This window comes from Symphalangus syndactylus, chromosome 18 (assembly GCF_028878055.3).
Source record: "Symphalangus syndactylus isolate Jambi chromosome 18, NHGRI_mSymSyn1-v2.1_pri, whole genome shotgun sequence".
Classification (NCBI taxonomy): domain Eukaryota; kingdom Metazoa; phylum Chordata; class Mammalia; order Primates; family Hylobatidae; genus Symphalangus; species Symphalangus syndactylus.
In genome coordinates this window covers 85114966-85135691 of record NC_072440.2, presented here as the reverse complement: position 1 = coordinate 85135691, position 20726 = coordinate 85114966, and the positions used below count along the sequence as shown (strand labels likewise).

Below are 20726 nucleotides of genomic sequence, written 5' to 3'. Positions count from 1 at the left end.
TACGGTACGGGGTCGGGGGCTGCCGGGCGTGCACAGGGCACGGGGCGGGAGAGACGACGGCCTCCGGAGAGGACCCCAGGTTCCGCACTGCGCTCGTCGCCTCCGCCCGGCTCGGGGCGGCTCGGGATTGGCTCAGGCAGCAAGCGGCGCCCGCCCAGCTCCTGCGACATCTCGCTCGTGTCACGCCCGTTTCGCCGGCGTCCGCCAGGGGGCGCTCGGCGTTCCCGCCACGTGAGGCTGCCGCCCACCCGGCGGGTCCCGCTGCTCCGCGGCGGAGGCGTGGCCTCGGCTGGGACTAACCGGGCGGGGCGGGGCAGCCGCGACCGCGGGCTTCAGGCAGGGCTGCAGATGCGAGGCCCAGCTCTACCTCGCGGGTCGGGAGTCGGAGACGCAGGTGCAGCAGAGGGCGGGGCAAGTAGCGTATTTCCAGCGCATTTTCTCTTTGCACTCTCGAGATCGCTTAGCCGCGCTTTAAAAAGGTTTGCATCAGCTCCGAGTCCATCTGACAAGCGAGGAAACTGAGGCTGAGAAGTGGGAGGCGTTGCCATCTGCAGGCCCAGGCCACCTGCTACCGGAAGACCAGAGACCAAGACCTCTGGGTTGGCTTTCCCAGACCAGCTCGGGTCTTCGGGTGTCGGGAGCAAGGGCCCTGCTCCTTTCGTTCCCTGCACCCCTGGCCGCTGCAGGTGGCTCCCTGGAGGAGGAGCTCCCACGCGGAGGAGGAGCCAGGGCAGCTGGGAGCGGGGACACCATCCTCCTGGATAAGAGGCAGAGGCCGGGAGGAACCCCGTCAGCCAGGCGGGCAGGAAGCTCTGGGAGCAGCCTCATGGAAGAGAAGCAGATCCTGTGCGTGGGGCTAGTGGTGCTGGACGTCATCAGCCTGGTGGACAAGTACCCTAAGGAGGACTCGGAGATAAGGTAGGGGCGCCCAGGTCCCCCTAGGGGACCCCAGGGGCTGCTGCAGTCCAGTATTTGTGCCAGCGACCGAAGCTGCAGAGACCCCGCAGTGAGACCCTGAGAGCCCAGCTTCAAGGCTGGACCCACCCCCTCTACCCGGGAATCCTGGGGGCTCCCAGCATGAGAGAAGAGAGGAAGGGATTGAGGCCTTTAATAAGAAGACCCAGGATTTAATAGCATCGTGTTAGCCAATTTCCATTTCAACTCAGGCATCAGGTGTCAGGTGTCAGGCATCAGGATCCCCATTTTACTGATAAGCAAGTATAGATTCAGAGACGAAGAGGCTTATCCAGGGGCACACAGCTACCAAGGTGCAGGACCCGTTTCCAGCTTCTGCTGCTTCTTTTTAAATCCCAAGCCTATGCACTTGCCTCTCATCAACATTTACTTCTAACTTATTTATCACACATATCTCGCACCTATTTCTGAGAAAGATTTGAGGTAGCTTACAGTAAAAAGTATGTACAGTTAAACTGTTGGAGAACATTTAAGACCATGGTATTTGAGCTTTGACTATAGCTCAAGGCTTGCTGGCACTGGAGGCAAACATGAGATGCCATGGGTTATGTATGGATAGAGCTGGTTCATGAGCCCCAGCAAGCTTTTTCCTGGTGCTAAATTCCAACAGGGGTTTACCAGAAGTCCTTTTCACAAAGGTCAATGAACACTGTTTAGTAGTGGAAAACATCTTTCTCAGTTGTCTGCTAGAAACTGAAGAGTCACTTGTTTATTTTTTTGTGTGTGTGACAGGGTCTCATTCTGTCATCCAGGCTGGAGTGCAGTGGTGCAACCATGCTCACTGCAGCCTTGACCTCCAGACTCAAGTGATCCTCCCACCTCAGCCTCCTGAGTAGCTGGGACCACACATGCACGTCACCATCCCAGCTGTATTTTAAGTTTTGTATAGGGATGGGTTCTCACTATATTGATCAGGGTGGTCTTGAGCTCCTGGGCTCAAGAAGTCCTGCTTTGGCCTCTCAAAGTGCTGGGATTGCAGGCGTGAGCCACTGCACCCAGCCGATTTGTTGGTTATTTTTCTTTTTGAGACAGAGTCTCGCTCTGTTGCCCAGGCTGGAATGCATGATCTTGGCTCACTGCAACCTCCGCCTCCTGGATTCAAGCGATTCTCCTGCCTCAACCTCCTGTGTAGCTGGGATTACAGGTGTACGCCACCATGCCCCACTAATTCTTTTTTTCTTTTGTAGAGACAGGGCTTTTCTTTGTAGAGACATGTTGGCCATGCTGGTCTCAAACTTCTGATCTCAAGTGATCTGTCCGTCTCCGTCCCCCAAAGTACTGGGATTAAGGCATAAGCCACCACACCTGGCTTATTGGTTCTTGTATTTCCTCTTGATAAGGGCCCCACCATTACACTGTAATGCTGTGAAGGCATTTCTGTGGCGCGGGACACTAGCTTTCTCTTGGTGCAGTGAGTGCTTAGAACACTGAGAATTGCTCCTGGGCTATACCAGTTGTCCTAGCTAAGAACCGGATAAGAGGCAGTTCAAGACTGAACTCCACAAAGACACGACAGCGCTGATGGCTGCGAGGCTAACTGAGGTGACAGACCCCCGCACTCCTCAGGCCTTAGGGTCACAAAGCACCATCACATATATTATTTTATACTCTCCTCCTAGCAGCCCATGGGAACTGTGTAGAGATCAGTGAAATCCTTTATATAGATAAGGAAGCTGAAGATTTGGAGATGTTTTCTCAGGCCATGGAGTTAAATGGTGGCACAGCGGCAGCTGCAGCTCGAGTCTCCTAGTGTGGAGTCCAGGGCCCCTGCCCTCTGTCATCTCCTGTATACCCTGTCCCTTTGCTGCTGACTGTCTCTTGGAGTTGACCCTTTGCTTTGGTTTGCCAGAGGTTAGGGCCCCTTGCCAGGGGTGCGGGGACAGAGGGGAAGGGGCACGGGCATGCCACCGTGTAGACCTAACCCACTGTGCAAGGTCGAGGCAGCCGCAGGACATGGCACTCAGTGAGGAGTTGGGTTCATCTCAGGGGAACAGTGCAAATTCCAGGGCCACGGGTTCTCCAAGGACCGTGGAGAGCCTGGGGAAAGACTCAGCGCCTCTTTCTGTCAGAGCTGAAGTCCCATTTCCTCTCAGCTTAATTCTGTCGGGAAGATAGGAGAAGGAGGTCCTGCTAGCGCCCACACTGATGGGGCAGGTTCTGAAGGTGGGCACTGAGCGAGGCACTTCTCTAAAGGGCCCCTTCCCATGTCCATCATGCTCCCTGCACTCCAGGCCATGCCTCCCCCACAGCCCCATGGCCCTCGTTCCCTGCAGCCTGGCTCCTGGTCTGTTGTGCCTCCCAGAGGAGCACATCCTAGTGGCGACCCTGTCCTTCCTGGGTGTCTCAGCCCCACCTGTCCCAGGGTCTCTGTGCTTGACAGGCAGTTGGGGACTCTCGGGAGCCGCCACCTGGAGCTCAGCCAGACCCCTGGGACGTGTCCTTTTTTTTATTTTTTGAGATGGAGTTTTGCTCTTGTTGCCCAGGCTGGAGTGCAATGGTGCGATCTTGGCTCACTGCAACCTCCGCCTCCTGGGTTCAAGCAATTCTCCTGCCTCAGCGTCCCGAGTAGCTGGGATTACAGGCATGTGCCACCACACCCGACTAATTTTGTACTTTCAGTAGAGATGGGGTTTATCCATGTTGGTCAGACTGGTCTGAAACTCCTGATGTCAGGCAATCCGCCTGCCTCAGCCTCCCAAAGTGCTGGGATTACAGGCGTGAGCCACTGCGCCCGGCCTTTAGCTGAGCATTTCTGCACAGGAAATTATCAGTGTGACTTTGAAGGGTTTCCCCAGAGTAAAATTCTATACCCTTTCTTAGAAACTTCATCAATGCTTGGGCCTCACTACTTTTAGTTTTAAAATACGGAGTAAATAGCAATGGCTTTGGGGTCAGGAAACTTGGGTTTCCACATCAGCTTTGTCCTTAACTATTGATCAAGTCAGATCCCTCAAGATTCCTCCTTTCTTTTCGTAAAAATTTCTGTAAAGCTCAGCTTGAAAATCTTCTTTTTCTTTTTTCTTTTTTTGGGAGACAGAGTCTTACTCTGTCACCCAGGCTGGAGTGCAGTGTCATGATCTCAGCTCACTGCAACCTCCACCCTCTGGGTTCAAACAATTCTCCTGCCTCAGCCTCCCGAGTAGCAGGGATTACAGGCACCTGCTGCCACACCCAGCTCATTTTTGTATTTTTAGTAGAGACAGGGTTTCACCATCTTGGCCAGGCTGGTCTTGAACTCCTGACCTCGTGATCCACCCGCTTCAGCCTCCCAAAGTGCTGGGATTATGGGCGTGAGCCACCACGCCCGGCCAGCTTGAAAATCTTTGACCAGCTGGGTGCAGTGGCTCATACCTATAATCCCAGCACTTTGGGAGGCCAAGGCAGGATGATCGCTTGAGCCGAGGAGTTCGGGACCAGCTTGGGCAACATAAGGAGATGCCATCTCTACAAAAAATTTTTTTAAATTAGCGGGGCATGGTGATGCACACCTATAATCCCAGCTACTTGGGAGACTGAGGTGGGGGGATCAGTTGAGCCGGGGAGGTTGAGGCTGCAGTGAACCATGATCATGCCATTGTACTCCAGCCTGGGTGACAGAGTGACTCTGTCTCAAAAACACAAAAAAAGTACTATCTTTTGTTGTTATTGTTGTTTTTGAGACAGGATCTCACTTTGCCACCCAGGCTGGAGGGCAGTATCATGGCTCACCACAGCCTAAACCTCCTGGGCACATACGTTCCCCCAACTTCAGCCTCCTGAGTAGCTGGGACCACCATACCCAGCTAATTTTTATTTTTTATTTTTTTTTAGAGACAAGAGCTCCCTTTGGTTGCCCAGGCTGGTCTCGAACTTCTGGGCTCAGGTGATCCTCCTGCTTTGGCCTCCCAAAGTGCTGGGATTATAGGCATGAGCCACTGTGCCTGGCCTACTGTCATTTTTTTCTAATGACATCATGCTCCCCTTTTCCCAAAACTGAAGTTTTGTGTACAAATATGCTTTGGCCTAAAAATTCTGGTTCAGTTTTTTCTCTTAATTAGTGGTTCTTTGGTACTGTTCCTTTTATTGTAAACTGCCACAATTGTTATTATTATTGGAACTGGCACAATAGAAATAACAACACCATTCTTACCTCAAAGGTAATAACATTCATTAATGATTTCTCATTTGGGCTCCAGTAACACTGTGAGGTCATCAGTGCGTTGACCCTCTATGTGAAAGTTATCATTTTTGCTGCTGATGACAATGAAACCCTTCAGGTGTGTCTTGTTAGTTTCCTTTTGATTGGTTTTTAGTAAAGATGGAGAAGTGCTCCCTGCTGCCACTTCTTAAACAACCAATGTCCAGGTTTGCTGTCCTGTCTTACTCATTTGATTATATAGCTCTGCAGTTTCTATTGAAGTAGACACTCCTAACACAGGGGTAGGTGTAAATGTGATACCTTTGGGAAGAGGCACTTAGTCCCCGAGGTCCTTGGAGTTGCTCCAGCTCTCAAAGAGGAGGCCAAAGGTGCAGCCTCTGGAGCTGCTTTGACTGGGGTGAAAGGTGAGGAGGAGATGACCTGGAATTAGTGGGTCTCTCGAATAGTGATGGACCCAAGTGAGTGGTTTCCTGGTGCCCTAGGAACAGATGGAAATATTGAAAGGAACTGCTGTCAGCTTGAATTTAGCCTGGGCTGGGGAGGTAGACACCGCTCTCAGCCAAGCTCCTTCCCTTGGCCGGCCTCGGCTGCCCCGGGTACAAAGTGAGACGGTGGCCTAGATGCTTTCTGAGAGGAGTCCCCATCTGTCACATTCTGTAGGCCCCTATACAGGAGACTGTGCTTGGGACCAGCCAGCTGGGGCTGCAGGGACCCTCCCTGTGCTTTGCAGGTGTTTGTCCCAGAGATGGCAGCGTGGAGGCAACGCGTCCAACTCCTGCACCGTTCTCTCCCTGCTCGGAGCCCCCTGTGCCTTCATGGGCTCGATGGCTCCTGGCCATGTTGCTGAGTAAGTCCAGGAGGGAGAGCCCACTGGGGAAGGCCTGCCTGCATCGTTTTGGGAGAAGAAGGATGTATCCACCCTGGGCGGATGGGAGATTACAAATGGGTTGTGTCCAGCAGAAACGCGGGGAGGGGGCATGGCGGAGCACCAGACTCCCAGCCCTGCCTTGGTGTGGCCTCTCTGCGGTTCGGCGGCTGATGCTGCCCCGTGAAGCTTTCCTTGCCACAGCTTGTTTCCCGGACACTCCTGGAGCCTGCTTCAGCCTCTTCCCTTCTCCTTCCTTGCTTCCTGCAGACTCTGCGGTGGATTTGCCTTTGCCTTATCTTAAGTCCCTTATCCTGGCCATGCTTGAGGCAGAAGGCAGTTAGGGACACGTGGTACCCATCCTCCCCTGGGTCCAGGCCCACAGTTTCTGTCTCAGTTGAGAGGCAGGGATGGTGCTCATGTCCCTGTTATTCACTGAAGCAGTGAGAGTACCCTGTTCAAGGACACCCTGAAGCCACATGCTAAAGCTGGGCTCAGAACCCACACCTCCCAGTTCCCCGGCTGTCAGGGCTATAGCCCTAAATGGCTCATGCACGCCCTCCGTGTTGGCTGCTACAGGGACCTCAGAGCCCTTTGACCCCTGGTGCTGCCGACTCAGCAAGCACTTATCGGGAGGTGAGGCCCACACTTTGCACACTGTGGGCACCGGGGCAGGCTGCCAGGTTGCTGGCCTGTGAAGGGCAGCCCTTTGAACCCTGGTTTGAAGGGGGCTGCTGGCAGAGTCCAACCACCTGAGCTACAGCCAAACTCCCTGCCTTGATGAACTGGCAGGAAGAGAATAGAGGGAGAGAATCTGCCCTGTGAGATGGGACAGGATGGCTCAGAGCCAAGGGCTGGTGACTCATTAAACCTCTTTAATAGCTCCTTTCCTCTGAGCTGGAGGCAGGACTGTGGCTCTGGCTTAGGGTGGTCGACTCTCCTTTACATAGCAATCATGCCGATGGGTGGTTTATTCAGAATTCTCCCCATGTGCTCAGCAAACATTTAGAGAGCACCTACCATGTCCCAGGCACTGGGGTGCAAAAGTTACTTGGCAAACAAAACCATATTTCCAATGCTTTTGGAAAGCTACTATTTAAAGGAGTTGTAAGTCAAGGGTTGATGCCCTGACTTGGTATCTTTATGCAAATCTGTATTATCCAGCTTTGGTGTTGCTGAAAGCGGGCTCTGGCCAGGTGAGAAAAGCCAGGATGGTGGCTGGACTGCTGGGCATAATTGCCAGTTCTTGAGCACAGAACAATGCATGTCCAGGGAGGGCTGGAAGGGCTGGGGCTGACCTCCTTGTCCTTGCCCCTGGGCTCACTCTGCATGGAGGGCATTCCAGGAGAGAGTTCTGGCCCAGGCCCATACTGAGTGGCATCAGGCACGGGGAGCCAGCTGATTGCCCAGGAGGGTTCACCTGGCTGCAGGAGGACAAAGCAGTGAGCTGGCTCACCAAGGCAGCACCACTTCCAGGCTGGGCCTCCTGGAGGCAGGCAGAGAGTGAGAGGAATCACAGCATTAGGACTGGGGGGTACCCAGAGAGGACAGCACCATGGATGAGCTTGTGGAGGACAGCCGGGGGCAAAGTATTGCCTTGGAGATTAATTATTAATCCTGCTTGGGCATTGCAGGAAACAAGCCACGGTGCTCCCACCTGCTTGGTTCAAACAGGGTACAGGTTCTAGGGTCCTGTCTAGCTTTATGAACAGGAATAAATCCTTTCCAGCTTGAGTTGGACTGAAAAACAGAGTCAGGATCGGAGCATGCTTCAGCCAAGACCTAAAAGGATGGCCCTTAGCGTTCCTCTCTCTGAGCTCCAGGCTCTGCACTCCTGCATCTCCTGCCCTGTTGCACTGCCTGTCGCAAGACTGTGATTCCCAGTCCTTTCCCAGCCCCCTTTGCTTGCACCCCTGCCTTTCAGGGTCTCTAGTGGCCCTGCCAGCTACCCTCCAGTCCCCAAAACCCTTGTCGAACTGCACCCCCTTCGGGTTACTCCGCCCTGGCAGTTTTGTCCTGGATGACCTCCGCCGCTATTCTGTGGACCTACGCTACACGGTCTTTCAGACCACAGGCTCCATCCCCATCGCCACGGTCATCATCAACGAGGCCAGTGGTAGCCGCACCATCCTATACTATGACAGGTTTGTACAACTGTCTGTGCCTTGCCAGCTGCTGCCGCCGCCACCAAAAACTCCCAGAACAGGACTCTTCTTCTCTTAGAGGCTCATGTGCTCCAGCACCCTCTCCCCACTCCTGTTGGAGGTCCAGGCCACTTGCAGGCTCTAATCTGTATCTCCTTGCCCTTTTCCTGGCCCGGCCTCCACCCTAAGCTTCCTGGTGGCCGACTTCAGGCGGCGGGGCGTGGACGTGTCTCAGGTGGCCTGGCAGAGCAAGGGGGACACCCCTAGCTCCTGCTGCATCATCAACAACTCCAATGGCAACCGTACCATTGTGCTCCATGACACGTAAGGCTCCCGGGCCTCGCCCTGCTACAACCACCAATCAGTTGGCTCAATCAGTTCCCTCACTCGCCACCATGGGCATCCCAACTGCTCCCCTCTGTGGCTTCTGTGTACCAGAAATTGCTTCTCTGCCAAAATGTCCAGTGATTTCCTAATTGCTTTCAATTAGGGGAAAAGTGAGGTGGGAAGGGGTGGGCTTTGCTGTGCTTGGTGACTTGGCCTTGGTCAACACCAAAGAAGGGCAGGCAGGCCTATATAAAATGTAATTTATGAAGTGATTCCTCCATAATTATTAAATCATTAATCAGCAGCTTGGGTGTGGGTACGGGGAAACTGTTCTCAGGACAGAAGGGTAGGAGATGGGATTCAACCCTTCTTAAGAAGGGCTGGGGGTGGTCCCCACTGGGATTTCCAGGGTCAGCCCCAGAGTTGCCAGCCTGCAGCATGGCACCAAGGAGCTGGGGTTTGGGTGTGTAAAAGAGATCAGCCCCCCAAAGTTTCCAGCATGATGAAGCCAGACCACACACGCCACACACCATTCACAGCCATTGCTGAAGGAGGGGAAAGGGAACACTGGGTCAGCAGATCGGGGTCATCTAACATGGTGCTGACCTGGGGAAGGGGCTATCCCTCCCATCAGGGTCCCAGGCCACTCAAGAGAGGCCTCATGGGCATAGACACTTCTCATCCCTCGCAGACTCTCTCCTGCAGGATTTTAGAGGTTTAGTGTACTAAGAACCTAGTACGTGCCGGGTACTGTTATGGCTGAGAGGGCCCAAGCCCAGCAGCCCCGAGGTTCAGGCTGTCCCTACTGCCCAGCCTGGCTGCTGGACCTGGAGGAGGGGGCAGCTATCCCTGGGCTCCATATGTGCAGTGAGTGAGTAGGCAGGCATATGTGCTACAGGTGACCTTCACATTGGGCAATCCTAGTCAAATACTTGTTAAGCAACAATCCGTAGTAACCCTGATCAAGGACACAACATAGCTATTTACAGGAGAGGAGCTCTGCGGAGAAATGTTTATTGCCCACTGGCCACAGTCCAGGCACATTCACACACATTACACTGCAGCAGCCTGCAAGGAGGCTGAGGGTTTCGGCCCCATTTATCAAATGTGGAAGTTGCCTCCGAAAAGCCCGGGCAGATCACATAGCTATAGTTAAGTGGAAGGATTCGGCTACAGAATGTGGAGCAGGGACGTTGGCTGAGTTGACGTTTGGCCCAAGAAGATCAAGGCAGACCCGTATCTGGAGTTTCCTTTCCTAAGCCAGCCAAACACAAACTCTTCCTCAAGTGCTAACTACTTTGACCTCGGGGTTGCAACGGTGAGCTACTAAACACAAGACAGGGGTGCCATAGGTAAACCCCAACGCTGGGGCGCCAGAAGTGAGGGGGACCAGACAGCCCAGGCAGGGGGTCGCGGGCTTTATACTTTCCCAGGGCTCTGCCTGTGGGAGCCGCGAGCTGCTGCAAGGGATTCTGGGAAATGTAGGCTTGGCGCTCTCAGCGCATTCTGGGAGATGCAGTCTCCAAGGCACACAGACCTGGCCCGTTGACATGTGTTGCTGTTCAGTTTACCCTGAGATAATTTAATCACAACCTCAAACTCAGGTAGGGGCACCCCAGCAGACTGTAACAGGGACCACCCTGGAGCTGAGCCTGAGAATCCTGTGCTGTGGATCCAGCTTCCTGCCATGCTGCCAGCAGTGCAGGCACAGGGTCCACAGCTGCTAGTTAGAGATCCTGGCTCTGGCTGACCCCATCATGCTCCTTCTTCTCTGTCTTCTCCATCCTGTGACCTAGGAGCCTGCCAGATGTGTCTGCTACAGACTTTGAGAAGGTTGATCTGACCCAGTTCAAATGGATCCACATTGAGGCAAGCAAGCCCTGCCTTACCTGTGTTTCGAGGGGCTCAACCTGCCAGCGTCCTCCACATGTTCTGCATCCTTGGTTTATTTGAATCACGAAGTACCTTAGAGATAAATGAATCCAATCCCCTCATTCCCTCTCCATCCTTCCTTATGTCTGCAGGTGAGGAAACTAAGGCCCAGAAAGATTAGGTGACTTACTCAAGGTCACACAGCAGAACGTAGGCACAGCTGCCTCCAGGCAAAGTCCTGTGCTTTCTGTGCTACAGGCTGCCCCACTGCCTCCAACTCTGCCTCTGGCGGACATCTGACTGCTTATGGCCTGACCTCTGGGGAAGCAGGAAGGACAGGGCCTGACTCAGCTCCCAAATAAAGGGAACTAGAGCCTTTACTCCAAGAGAGGTTTTGGAGTCTGGGTGGGAGGAAACCCTGAGAAGTCCGAGTTCTAGCTCCGTCATTTAACCTATGGTCGGTCTTTGACAGTTTCTTTTATTCTTTAGTCTTCTCATCTGTGGAATGGAGTAGCTGGTTGATAAGGTCTTCAAAGTCCACGACAGCGCTGAATTTTGTAATTTAGGATGGGGTTCTAGCCCAGCCTCCCCGAGGCCCTCTCCCTCCTCACCCAGAGTTTCAGCAGGGCAGGAAGAATGAGGCAGATTGGCCAGGCAGTGCCCAGCAGTCCTGAGCTGCCCTGTCCTGTCCCAGGGCCGGAACGCGTCGGAGCAGGTGAAGATGCTGCAGCGGATAGACGCACACAACACCAGGCAGCCTCCAGAGCAGAAGATCCGGGTGTCCGTGGAGGTGGAGAAGCCACGAGAGGAGCTCTTCCAGCTGTTTGGCTACGGAGACGTGGTGGGTACCCCATTCAGCCTCTCTTTGCCCCTTCCGGCTAATTTGGTTCTTAAAGGAAGCCAGAGTCCTTTTATCCTGCCTACCACAATTGGAATAGTGGTTCCTGGTTTGGTGGTGTTTGAAGATGGGGGATGGGGGTTAAAGCAAAGAGGTAGACCCCTAGGCTTGGGCTCCAGTGCAGGCCTCAGCAGTGAGCAAGGAGTAGAATGTCTCCACCCCAGGTGGGTGCATAGGTCTAAGAATGCCCAGAGGGCTTGGGTAGGAGTTAAACAGCCACAGGGAAAGCCTGTGTGGAAGCATCTCCTCTCTGGGGCTCCCCAGTCTTTTCCTCTGCAGAATGAGGGCATACAACTGTTCTCTGAGGTTTCTTCCAACTCGGGTGTCTGGCAGGTTGTGGGGGCTGCTAGGGGTGAGGGGAGGGTGGGAAGGAGACTTGCGTGAGTCTCTTTTTGAAAAGGCTGGATGTAAATGGAATTTGGGAAGTAATCCCAGCATCATAGCAGAAGTTGGTTGGAGACCATCCAGCCAAGGTCCTCAACCTTGGCTGCATATTAAAAAAGATGAATGCGGGCCAAGTGCAGTGGCTCACACTTGTAATCCCAGCGCTTTGGGAAGCTGAGGTAGGAGGATTGCTTGATGCCAGGAGTCCAAGACCAGCCTGGACAACATAGCAAGACCCCTGTCTCTATGAAAATAAAGAAATTAGGCCAAGAGCAGTGACTCATACCTGTAATCCCAGCACCTTGGGAGGCCAATGCAGGAGGATCACTTCAGCCAGGCATTCAAGATTGCAAGACCCTGTCTCTATACCAAAAAAAAAAAAAAATCCTGGCATGGTGGTGTGCACCCATAGTCCCAGCTACTCAGGAGGCTGAGGCAGGAGGATTGCAGTGCCTGAGCCCCACCATCTTGTTTTTGATTGGCAGGGGTAGAGCCAAGGTTTTGGTGTTTTGTTTTTACCAAAACTTTCTCTGGAGATTCAAAAGTGTAGGTAGTGTTGAGGGAGCCCCTTTGTTTTCCAGATGAAGAAACCATACCTAGAGGACATAGTTGTGGGAAAAACCAGCAAAACTGCTCCGGGGAGCCAGCATGGCGGTGGTAGATTCCACCCCAAGGTGGCGCTCATGGCTTTCTGTGGGTTTTCAATCCATTGATCCGAGAACAAATGGACCAGGGCTTTTGTTTCACAATTTACAAGGCTGTATTCTATCACATATAAGCATCAATAAAAATGTGCTTCTGGCCAGGTGCAGTGACTCACACCTGTAATCCCAGAAATTTGGGAGGCTGAGGCAGGAAGATCATATGGGGCCAGGAGTTCGAGACCAGCCTCAGGGAGACCCTGTCTTTACAAAAAAGAAAAAAGAAAACCACGTTCCCGTGGGACAGTGAGATGCTATGTTGGGGATCTATGTGGACATGTTGGGGGAGTCGTGTTGTAATGGAGGCAACACCAGCTGCTGTTGGTGAGTGACGAGTTAGAAGTGACGACCAGCTTCTCTTCCACTGCCCACAGGTGTTTGTCAGCAAAGATGTGGCCAAGCACTTGGGGTTCCAGTCGGCAGAGGAAGCCCTGAGGGGCTTGTATGGTCGTGTGAGGAAAGGGTGAGCCGGGGAAGCCAGGAAGGGGCTCTAGAAGGTACAGGATGAGCCTGGACTCCAGGGGTCCGCCCTGGGGTTGGGGGGATGGCTGGGGGGACGGGGTGGGCTAACACGCAGCTGAGTGGAGCCGTCTTGCAGGGCTATGCTTGTCTGTGCCTGGGCTGAGGAGGGCGCCGATGCCCTGGGCCCTGATGGCAAATTGCTCCACTCGGATGCTTTCCCGCCACCCCGTGTGGTGGATACCCTGGGAGCTGGAGACACCTTCAATGCCTCCGTCATCTTCAGCCTCTCCCAGGGTGAGTATGGCAGCAGGAGGGGAAAAAGGACTGGGACCTGTCCCTGCCCCAAACACTTGGCTGACCTAGCTACTTGTCCCTCCTCCAGGGAGCAGCATGCAGGAAGCACTGAGATTCGGGTGCCAGGTGGCCGGCAAGAAGTGTGGCCTGCAGGGCTTTGATGGCATCGTGTGAGAGCAAGTGCAGCAGGAGGTGCCGGCTCCCCGCACACCATGGAGGTTACCATTGCGGCTGCATCGCCTTCTCCCCTCCATCCAGCCTGGTGTCCAGGTTGCCCTGCTCAGGGGACAGATGCAGGCTGTGGGAAAGACTCTGCCTGTGTCCTGTGTTCCCCACACACCTCTCCCTGCAGAGCCTCAGAGCAAATAAATCTTCCTCAGAGCCAGCTTCCCCTGGCAGTTTCTGTCCTCAATGTCTGAACTGCTCTGGCTGGGCGTTCCTGAGGCTCTGACTCTTCGGTCCTCCCTGTGTGTCCATTCCCCAAATTAACCTCTCCGCCCGGGCCCAGAGGAGGGGCTGCCTGGGCTAGAGCAGCGAGAAGTGCCCTGGGCTTGCCACCAGCTCTGCCCTGGCTGGGGAGGACACTCAGTGCCCCACACCCAGTGAACCTGCCAAAGAAGCCGTGAGAGCTCTTCGGGGCCCTGCGTTGTGCAGACTCTATTCCCATAGCTGAGAAGCTGGGAGTCCACACCGATGAGCTAAACTGACAGGCCAGTGGGCCAGGGGCGGGGGGGCGCCTCCTCTGCCCTGCTCACCAGCCTGTGATTTGATGGGGTCTTTGTTGTCCAAAAATATCTCCTCCCGCTGACTGCCCCAGAGCCTGAAAATCTCACCCTTGGAATTAAGGGGGTGCCTCAGCCACAAATGTGACCCAGGATACAGAGAGTTGCTGTCCTCAGGGAGGTTGGATCTGGAACACATATTGGAATTGGGGCCAACTCCAATATAGGGTGGGTAAGGCCTTATAATGTAAAGAGCATATAATGTAAAGGGCTTTAGAGTCAGACAGACCTGGATTCAAATCTGTCATTTAATTAACTGCATGTCACCTTAGGGTACAGCACTTAACGCAATCTGCCTCAATTTCTTTATCTGTCAAATGGAGCCAATTCTGCTTGGCTACAGAATTGTGAGGATAAAATCATATATAAAATGCCCAGCATGATGCCTGATGTGTACGAGGCTCTCAAAAAGTTCTAGTGATGATTAATATTACTGGGGGTGGGGGGCAGACACAGGGTGACGGGGGTCACCTGCCCTGAGCTGCAGGAGAGCATGGGGTGTCTGAACACCAGGTGAGGGGGAACCGGTGAGGGTTTGGGGCCCAGGGATAGACTGAGCTTTCCTCACTGGGTCCTCTGCAGCTGGCCATGGCTAGCACCATGCACTCTGCTGCCAGAGCACCGTGAGGCCCAGAAACACTGGGAAGGCGGCATCCCTGTCCTTTCGGTCCCCAACCCCCTGTTCCTCTGAGAGGGTCTGGGCAGGCTGGACAGGTAGAGAGGTGGCCCGGGGGGATGAATTCATTCAGTCCTTTACTGGTAATCTGCCCCTTAACTTACTTAGGGTCTCCCTGAGCTGCACAGAAAGACTTGATACCTACTGGGACCAGACAGGGGGCACAGAGGTGGTCCTTGATCCCAGCGTACATTCCCCTGCCCACTTCACGGCTTATGTTCTGGCACTCAGACTTCGTGGGGTACCTGTATCTTCAAGATCTAGATCTCATCATTCTCCAATTGAACAATGTATACCTCAAACTCATTTTGGGTGTTCTTAGACTCCAGTGTTTCCCCTGGAAGTTCCTTGGCCTCCTCTCCGTTCTCCCTGGCCTCTGCCTGGCCCCCAGCTTCCCCTCTGGACCCAGGAGCATCTCCTTCAGCCTCTGCCTGGCCCCCAGCTTCCCCTCTGGGCCCTGGAACATCTCCATCAGCCTCTGCCTGGCCCCCAGGCTCCTGGACAGGATCCAAAGACTCCCTTATGGCCTCTACCTGGCCCTTTGCTTCTTCTCTGGGACCCGGGGCTTCCCGTGTTTCTTGTCTTAATGGGCTTTTAGCTAATAGGGACTGCCTTCCAACAGCTTGTGGCTCCTGAGGAGATGGAGCAAGGGGCTCTCTGGGCTCCACGTGCCTGGGGGCCGCTCCCGGGAAGTTGATGAGCTCAGCAGGGGTCATGAGCCCATCCCCATTCAGGTCCTGGGTCTCGAGCACTTTGTCCACTATCAAGATCACCTGTGGAAGCAGAGTCACTGTGGGATCTCCAGTGACAGAGATGTTCCCAGGAGTTCTGACCCTCCCTAACACACCCTTGCATCCCTGCCATGCAAGCTCTGAGCCCTCCTTTTACAGAGGATTCACCAAAAGAGTTATGATGAGAAAGACCAAAGCCCCAAAGTGCTGGGTCTCCTTTATGCGGGGATCTCCGTCCAGCAGAGCTTACCGGGTTGGTGGTAGGAGAGTTGGCAGCTCCAGGGGCCAGAGCAGCTGTCAGCATGGACAACAGCTCCAGGCCATCCAGCTGTCCACTCTGGTCATAGTCATGGAGGGCAAAGAGGTAGAGGAGAACTAGAGAAGAGAAGCTGGATTAGAAGAGGGGCCGGGGAGGTGCAGAAGGCAGGAGTCAATGGGGCAGCCGAGGTCAGTCCCAGATCTGGCTGCCCAGAGCCTCCCATCCCTGGCCCCATCAACCCAGCCCCTCACCCTGCTCCCGGCTCAGATGCTCCGGCTGCACTTCTGTCCTTTCTAGTCCCTTTAGGTAGCTCTGCAGAAGTCTGTCAGAAAAGTGGAGAAACAGCCTGGGAGAGGTGAGTCTGCAGCCCCGGGCCTGGTCTTCTCCCTGAAAGCACCCCCAGCCCACCTTACTCACCCGAGCTGCTCCCCGCCTGGCTGGAAGGGGTTCGGCAGGAGCTGATGCTGCACTTCAGAGTCTGGCCTGGAGGAGGAAGGGGAGGATCAGCCTTGCAGAGAGCCTCCCGCAGGGCCCAGCCTGCCAACCTTCTGCCTCCAATCTCCTGGCAGAGTTCTCTCCCCAGACCCAAAGGGAGTTGCCCCCAAAATTCCAAAAACCTTGTAGGGAGGAGGCTCTTCTGGTCTCCTTGGAACCAAATCCTTAACTCCCTCAGACTCTGTTTTTGCAGCTGGCTACCTTAGACTTTAAATGAAAACCCAAATAAAACATCTGGTTAGGTAGAGGCCAGATGAGGCCACACCTAGTAGACACAAGTTAGAGATCCAAGAAAACAGCCCAGTGAGTGGCAGGACAACATGGGTCACGGACCCCTCTCCTTCGATGCTAGGAGCCAAGGGACAGGTCTCTGGCTGAGCCCGGTGGCACTGCCCAGTTTTATATAGACCCAGTTTGCTCCATGACATAAAATTGACCTATACTTTTTCAAGGACAGGGTATATCTGTTGGTTCTGGGGTTTCAAGCTGCTCAGGATCTCTTTGTCAGTCTTTCAAGCTCCAAATGTGCTCCCACTTCTAGACTGGGTTAACTGTTTGCCCAAGTCAATCCAGACCTGTGATGCCAGAGAGCTGGCAAGAGTTGCAGCAACTTTTGTCACAGCTACTAGCCCTTACGGCTGTTTCCCCTTCTACCCAGCATACCCATTGCACAGTATTTATAAATAAAACCCTTCAGAAAGGTATTCAGATAACATAGAAATGACATGCTAATGATCTCTACTTCTTTGGTGTTCCCACCATAAGGTCTTTTTTTTTTCTTTTTGAGGTGGAGTCTCGCTCTGTCACCCACACTAAGTACAGTGGCTTGATCTCGGCTCACTGCAACCTCCACCTCCCGGGTTCAAGCGATTCTTTTGCCTCCGCCTCCTGAGTAGCTGGGATTACAGGCATGTACCACCATGCCCAGCTAATTGTTTTTTTATTTCTGTAGAGATGGGGTTTCACCATGTTGGCCAGGCTGGTCTCGAACTCCTGACCTCAGGTGATCTGTCCGCCTCGGCCTCCCAAAGTGCTGGGATACAGGCGTGAGCCACCACACCCAGCCCATCTTAAAGTCTTGGTAACAAAACTGCAGGCCAGGCATGGTGGCTCGTGCCTGTAATCCCAGCATTTTGGGAGGCCAATGTGGGCGGATCACAAGGTCAGGAGTTCAAGACCAGCCTGGCCAACATGGTGAAACCCCATCTCTACCAAAAATACAAAAATTAGCCCAGCGTGGTGGCGGGCGCCTGTAGTCCCAGCTACTTGGGAGGCTGAGGCAGAAGAATTGCCTGAACCCAAGAGGCGGAGCTCGCAGTGAGCTGAGACCATGCCACTGCACTCCAGCCTGGGCAACAGAGTGAGACTCTGTCTCAAAAACAAACAATTGCAGCCCCCACTTCCCTGGCGCCATAGCTTCTTCCCTGTTCTTCATGACGCACTGGAGCTGAGTTCCCTGATTCCAAATGGGTCCAACAAGCATGTACTGAATGCCCACTTTGTGGCACTCTGACAGGCACAAGATGGCAGGCTGGTGGCAGGGAGATACAGAGATCGGGGAACCTACACCCCAGTCTCCTGCCTCCCAGAGGGTCCACCACACCTTTGGATTCTCTAGAGACTTTCCCTCCTCCCAGCCCTTGGCCCTGCCCTCATAACCCTGTTACCTTGTCACTCCATCCTTTGGGGCAGCCTGACCCTCGGGGAGCAGCAGCAGGATTAACACTCTCATCATCAAAGGTAACATCCTTCCTGGAACTGGAACAAGGAAGAGAATCAGGCGTTGGGGGAAAGGGGCGTCTGCCACCGTGTCACAGATGGGCTGGGTTAGACACAAGTGCCTTTTCTCCCTGCTTCTACCTGCAGCCCCAAACACAGGACTTCTCCTCAGGGAGAACTCACACACAGACAGCAGGGATCCCCCCATGGAACTACGCTCAAAATAAATGTCACTCCAACTCTCGTATATAAAGCACATAAAGGCAGGCCTGCTGTGGCTGAAGCAGAGCTGGGGGCGCATCCCCACCCCACGCCCCATTCCCTTGCTCCCCACCAGGTGCCAAGGTGCCCAGAAAAGTACAGCGCAAGCATGTCTGACCTCCTTCAGCCCATTCATCTTACAGATGGAAAGGAGCGCAGAGTTTAAGAAAAAGGCCGGGTTAGAAATGCAGGAAGTCACAAAAAGACCAAGACTTAAACACAGGCAAAAAGAGAAATGGACTGTTTGTGTTTATTAAAAACCCACTGAAGAACAAATCAAAAGAGGCGCAGACTTCTTGAAATAGGTCTAAACTCAAGTACAAACTGAAAACACAATAAATCAGGGTCAGACCAACAGTGGCCCCAGGAATTGCTATTTGCTAAATGCAGTTAGGAAAATTAGACCCACTATAAAGGAAAAAACAAAAACTTCCCCTAAGACTGACATGGCTTAGGCCCATTGGCAAAATCAACCACTTGAGTATATGAAAACAGTCAAGGATAGAATGGACCAATCAAACAGAGCCTGAAGCTTTCTGATGAGTCCCAGGGTACGTACAGGTAATATGAGTTCCTGAGGAAGCAGAAGCCCACCAAAGCCAAGGCCTGAGACCCCAAGCCCATCTCTAGAAAGAAAAATCGTCAGATGCTTGATGGTCTAGCAGAGGATCAGGAACACCCCCATCTGGCTGGCACTGGGTTTTCCTAGAGGAAGGTTCATAGCTTTCGGCAGATTCTCCAAGCATCCCATGACCCTAATAAGGTTCAGGACCACTGCCTGGGTGGACTTCCATTTCCTGAGAGATGAGGGGTAGAGCAGGTAAGCACCTGGCTAATGGGAAGATAAATAAAAATTCTGCCTTTTAGAGCTAACTTAAGGGAAAACCAGCTAAATATGGAAGTCCACAAGATGAAGCTACCTAGAGTCACAGAACTTGTCTTCATTTTTTTTTTTTTTTTTTTTTTTTTTTTTTTGAGAAGAAGTCCTGCTCTGTCACCCAACCTGGAGTGCAGTGGTGTGATATCAGCTCACTGCAACCTCTGCCTCCCCGGTTCAAGCGATTCTCCTGCCTCAGCCTCCCAAGTAGCTGGGATTACAGGTAACTGCCATCACACCTGGCTAATTTTTGTATTTTTAGTAGAGATGGGGTTTTTGTATTTTTAGTAGAGATGGGGTTTCACCATGTTGGTCAGGCTGGTCTTGAACACCTGACCTCAGGTGATCTGCCCACCTGGGCCTCCCAAAGTGCTGGGATTACAGGCGTGAGGCACCGCACTTGGCCTGTCTTCATTTTTCTATGCATACGACTGGCCCAACAGAAAAAGTGAGTATACATAATTTGTTGGTATCTATAAGCCCCAGTGGCCAAAAAAAGATGCTGAAGCCACAGCTGCCCTAAAGGTATTCACCAACATCAGCTGGCAACATAAATCCTAGGGTTTTAGTCATTGCGCCTGGAAGAGAAAACAAGGTCCTGGGCCCGTTCAAGGTAGGCCATTGGAACTGAGATCTCTCTATCAACACGAAACCCTCAAAGGGACACAGCCCAGAAAAAGGATGGGCTAGAAACACATTCAGACTTCCACTTCTGGGAGTGTAATAGTAAATGTCCCAACGAAAGTAACCACAAAGCTGGATAAGAATAGAAAGTATCTTTTCAAAAGCACTGGGTTGGCAAGAAATCCTCAACAGTACAAATGTGCAGTGAAAACAGTAATCTGGGGGAAAGTGAGCTTGACATCAGCTTTTGCCTTAGGAGTATCTGCCAAACCAAACCCAGGTGAACTTGAGCTGCCTGTCAGAGTGCTTGTGCTGTAAAGGAGACCAGAGATGATACCTGGGCCCAGCTGATATGAAGAAACTAACAAGAGATTCCCTACGTAAAGCTGGGATTCCAAACAGCTACACTCTGAACATGAACAAAAAGTAAATTTGTCATGAAGAAGGGCAGCAAAGAATTTTGCCTTTCTTGATTTTGGTGCTGTGTAGAAGAGAGAAAAAAAAAACAACTCCCTGAGAATCTGTAACAAGCCTGATCTAATGTGGGTTGTTTTTGTTTTTTTTTGAGGTGGAGTGTCTCACTCACTCTGTCGCCCAGGCTGGAGTGCTATGGCATGATATCAGCTCACTGCAACCTCCACCTCCCAGGTTCAAGCGATTCTCCTGCCTCAGCCTCCTGAGTATCTGGGACTACAGGCATGTGCCACCATGCCCAGCTAATTTTTTGTATTTTTTACTAGAGACAGGATTTCGCTGTGTTGGCCAAGCTGGTCTTGAACTCCTGATCTCAGGTGATCCTCCTGCCTCAGCCTCCCAAACTGCTGGGATTACAGGCATGAACCACTGTGCCTGCCCTCTAATGTGGGTTTGAAGCTGGAATTATTAATGCTACCTGTATGGTTCAGAACATCTAAAGTAGGTAATATATTTTGAAGTGCAACCTGGCTGATGGCACCCCCAGATGACTGGCAGAGGAAAACATACATCTCTGGAGGAACTCAACTCTAATCCAGGCCTCAAAGAATTTCCATAGGTGAAGTTTCCAGGAATATGAACTCATAGCCAAAACATTATAAACATACAAGGAAATAAGACAGTGTGAGTAAGAGCCAGCAAAACAATAGCAGGGAAAAGTAGACTTGGAAAAGCTGTTGGAATTGTTACACACAGAATATACAGCAGATACAGTTCACATGTTTTTTTTTGTTTTGTTTTGTTTTGTTTTTGAGACAGAGTCTCGCT

The 20726-nt window shown here is 52.8% G+C and overlaps 2 protein-coding genes across 7 annotated transcripts in view; one reads left to right on the top strand and one right to left on the bottom strand.

Moving 5' to 3' along the window:
• Window positions 1-55: 55 nt before the first annotated feature.
• KHK (ketohexokinase) lies at window positions 56-13445 on the top strand. Of its 3 annotated transcripts, none has more exons than XM_055252527.2 (8): window positions 56-918; window positions 5844-5960; window positions 7988-8122; window positions 10246-10318; window positions 11016-11162; window positions 12679-12767; window positions 12903-13060; window positions 13149-13445. In XM_055252527.2, the coding sequence occupies exons 1-8, from the start codon at window positions 827-829 to the stop codon at window positions 13232-13234; spliced, it is 897 nt and encodes a 298-aa protein (XP_055108502.1). In that variant the 5' UTR covers window positions 56-826; the 3' UTR covers window positions 13235-13445. The 3 variants fall into 3 exon arrangements, with proteins under 3 accessions (XP_055108502.1, XP_063478837.1, XP_055108503.1); XM_055252528.2 differs by lacking the exon at window positions 7988-8122 and adding an exon at window positions 8312-8446 and having other exon boundaries at window positions 307-918; XM_063622767.1 differs by lacking the exon at window positions 7988-8122 and having other exon boundaries at window positions 298-918.
• The window catches only part of CGREF1 (cell growth regulator with EF-hand domain 1), a 21083-nt gene continuing 12696 nt past the window's right edge, over window positions 12340-20726 (bottom strand). For 3 of the 4 annotated variants that reach the window (XM_055252529.2, XM_055252530.2, XM_055252531.2), the window contains exons 2-6: window positions 17671-17761; window positions 15926-15991; window positions 15760-15830; window positions 15500-15624; window positions 14579-15291 (exon numbers count right to left, since the gene is read on the bottom strand). In XM_055252529.2, coding sequence (XP_055108504.1) covers window positions 14779-15291; window positions 15500-15624; window positions 15760-15830; window positions 15926-15991; window positions 17671-17750 — 855 coding nt within the window. In that variant the 5' untranslated portion in view covers window positions 17751-17761 and the 3' untranslated portion in view covers window positions 14579-14778. Of the gene's footprint in view, window positions 13337-14578; window positions 15292-15499; window positions 15625-15759; window positions 15831-15925; window positions 15992-17670; window positions 17762-20726 lie in introns of those variants that run through there. The other variant, XM_055252532.2, reaches the window with a different exon arrangement.

Excerpts from the sequence above, each read along its gene's own strand:
- KHK (XM_055252527.2), top strand. The coding sequence starts at position 827 with ATGGAAGAGAAGCAGATCCTGTGCGTGGGGCTAGTGGTGCTGGACGTC. Across the intron at positions 8,123-10,245 it reads ACCATCCTATACTATGACAG|GAGCCTGCCAGATGTGTCTG; the intron begins GTTTGTACAACT and ends CCTGTGACCTAG. Across the intron at positions 13,061-13,148 it reads CATCTTCAGCCTCTCCCAGG|GGAGCAGCATGCAGGAAGCA; the intron begins GTGAGTATGGCA and ends TCCCTCCTCCAG.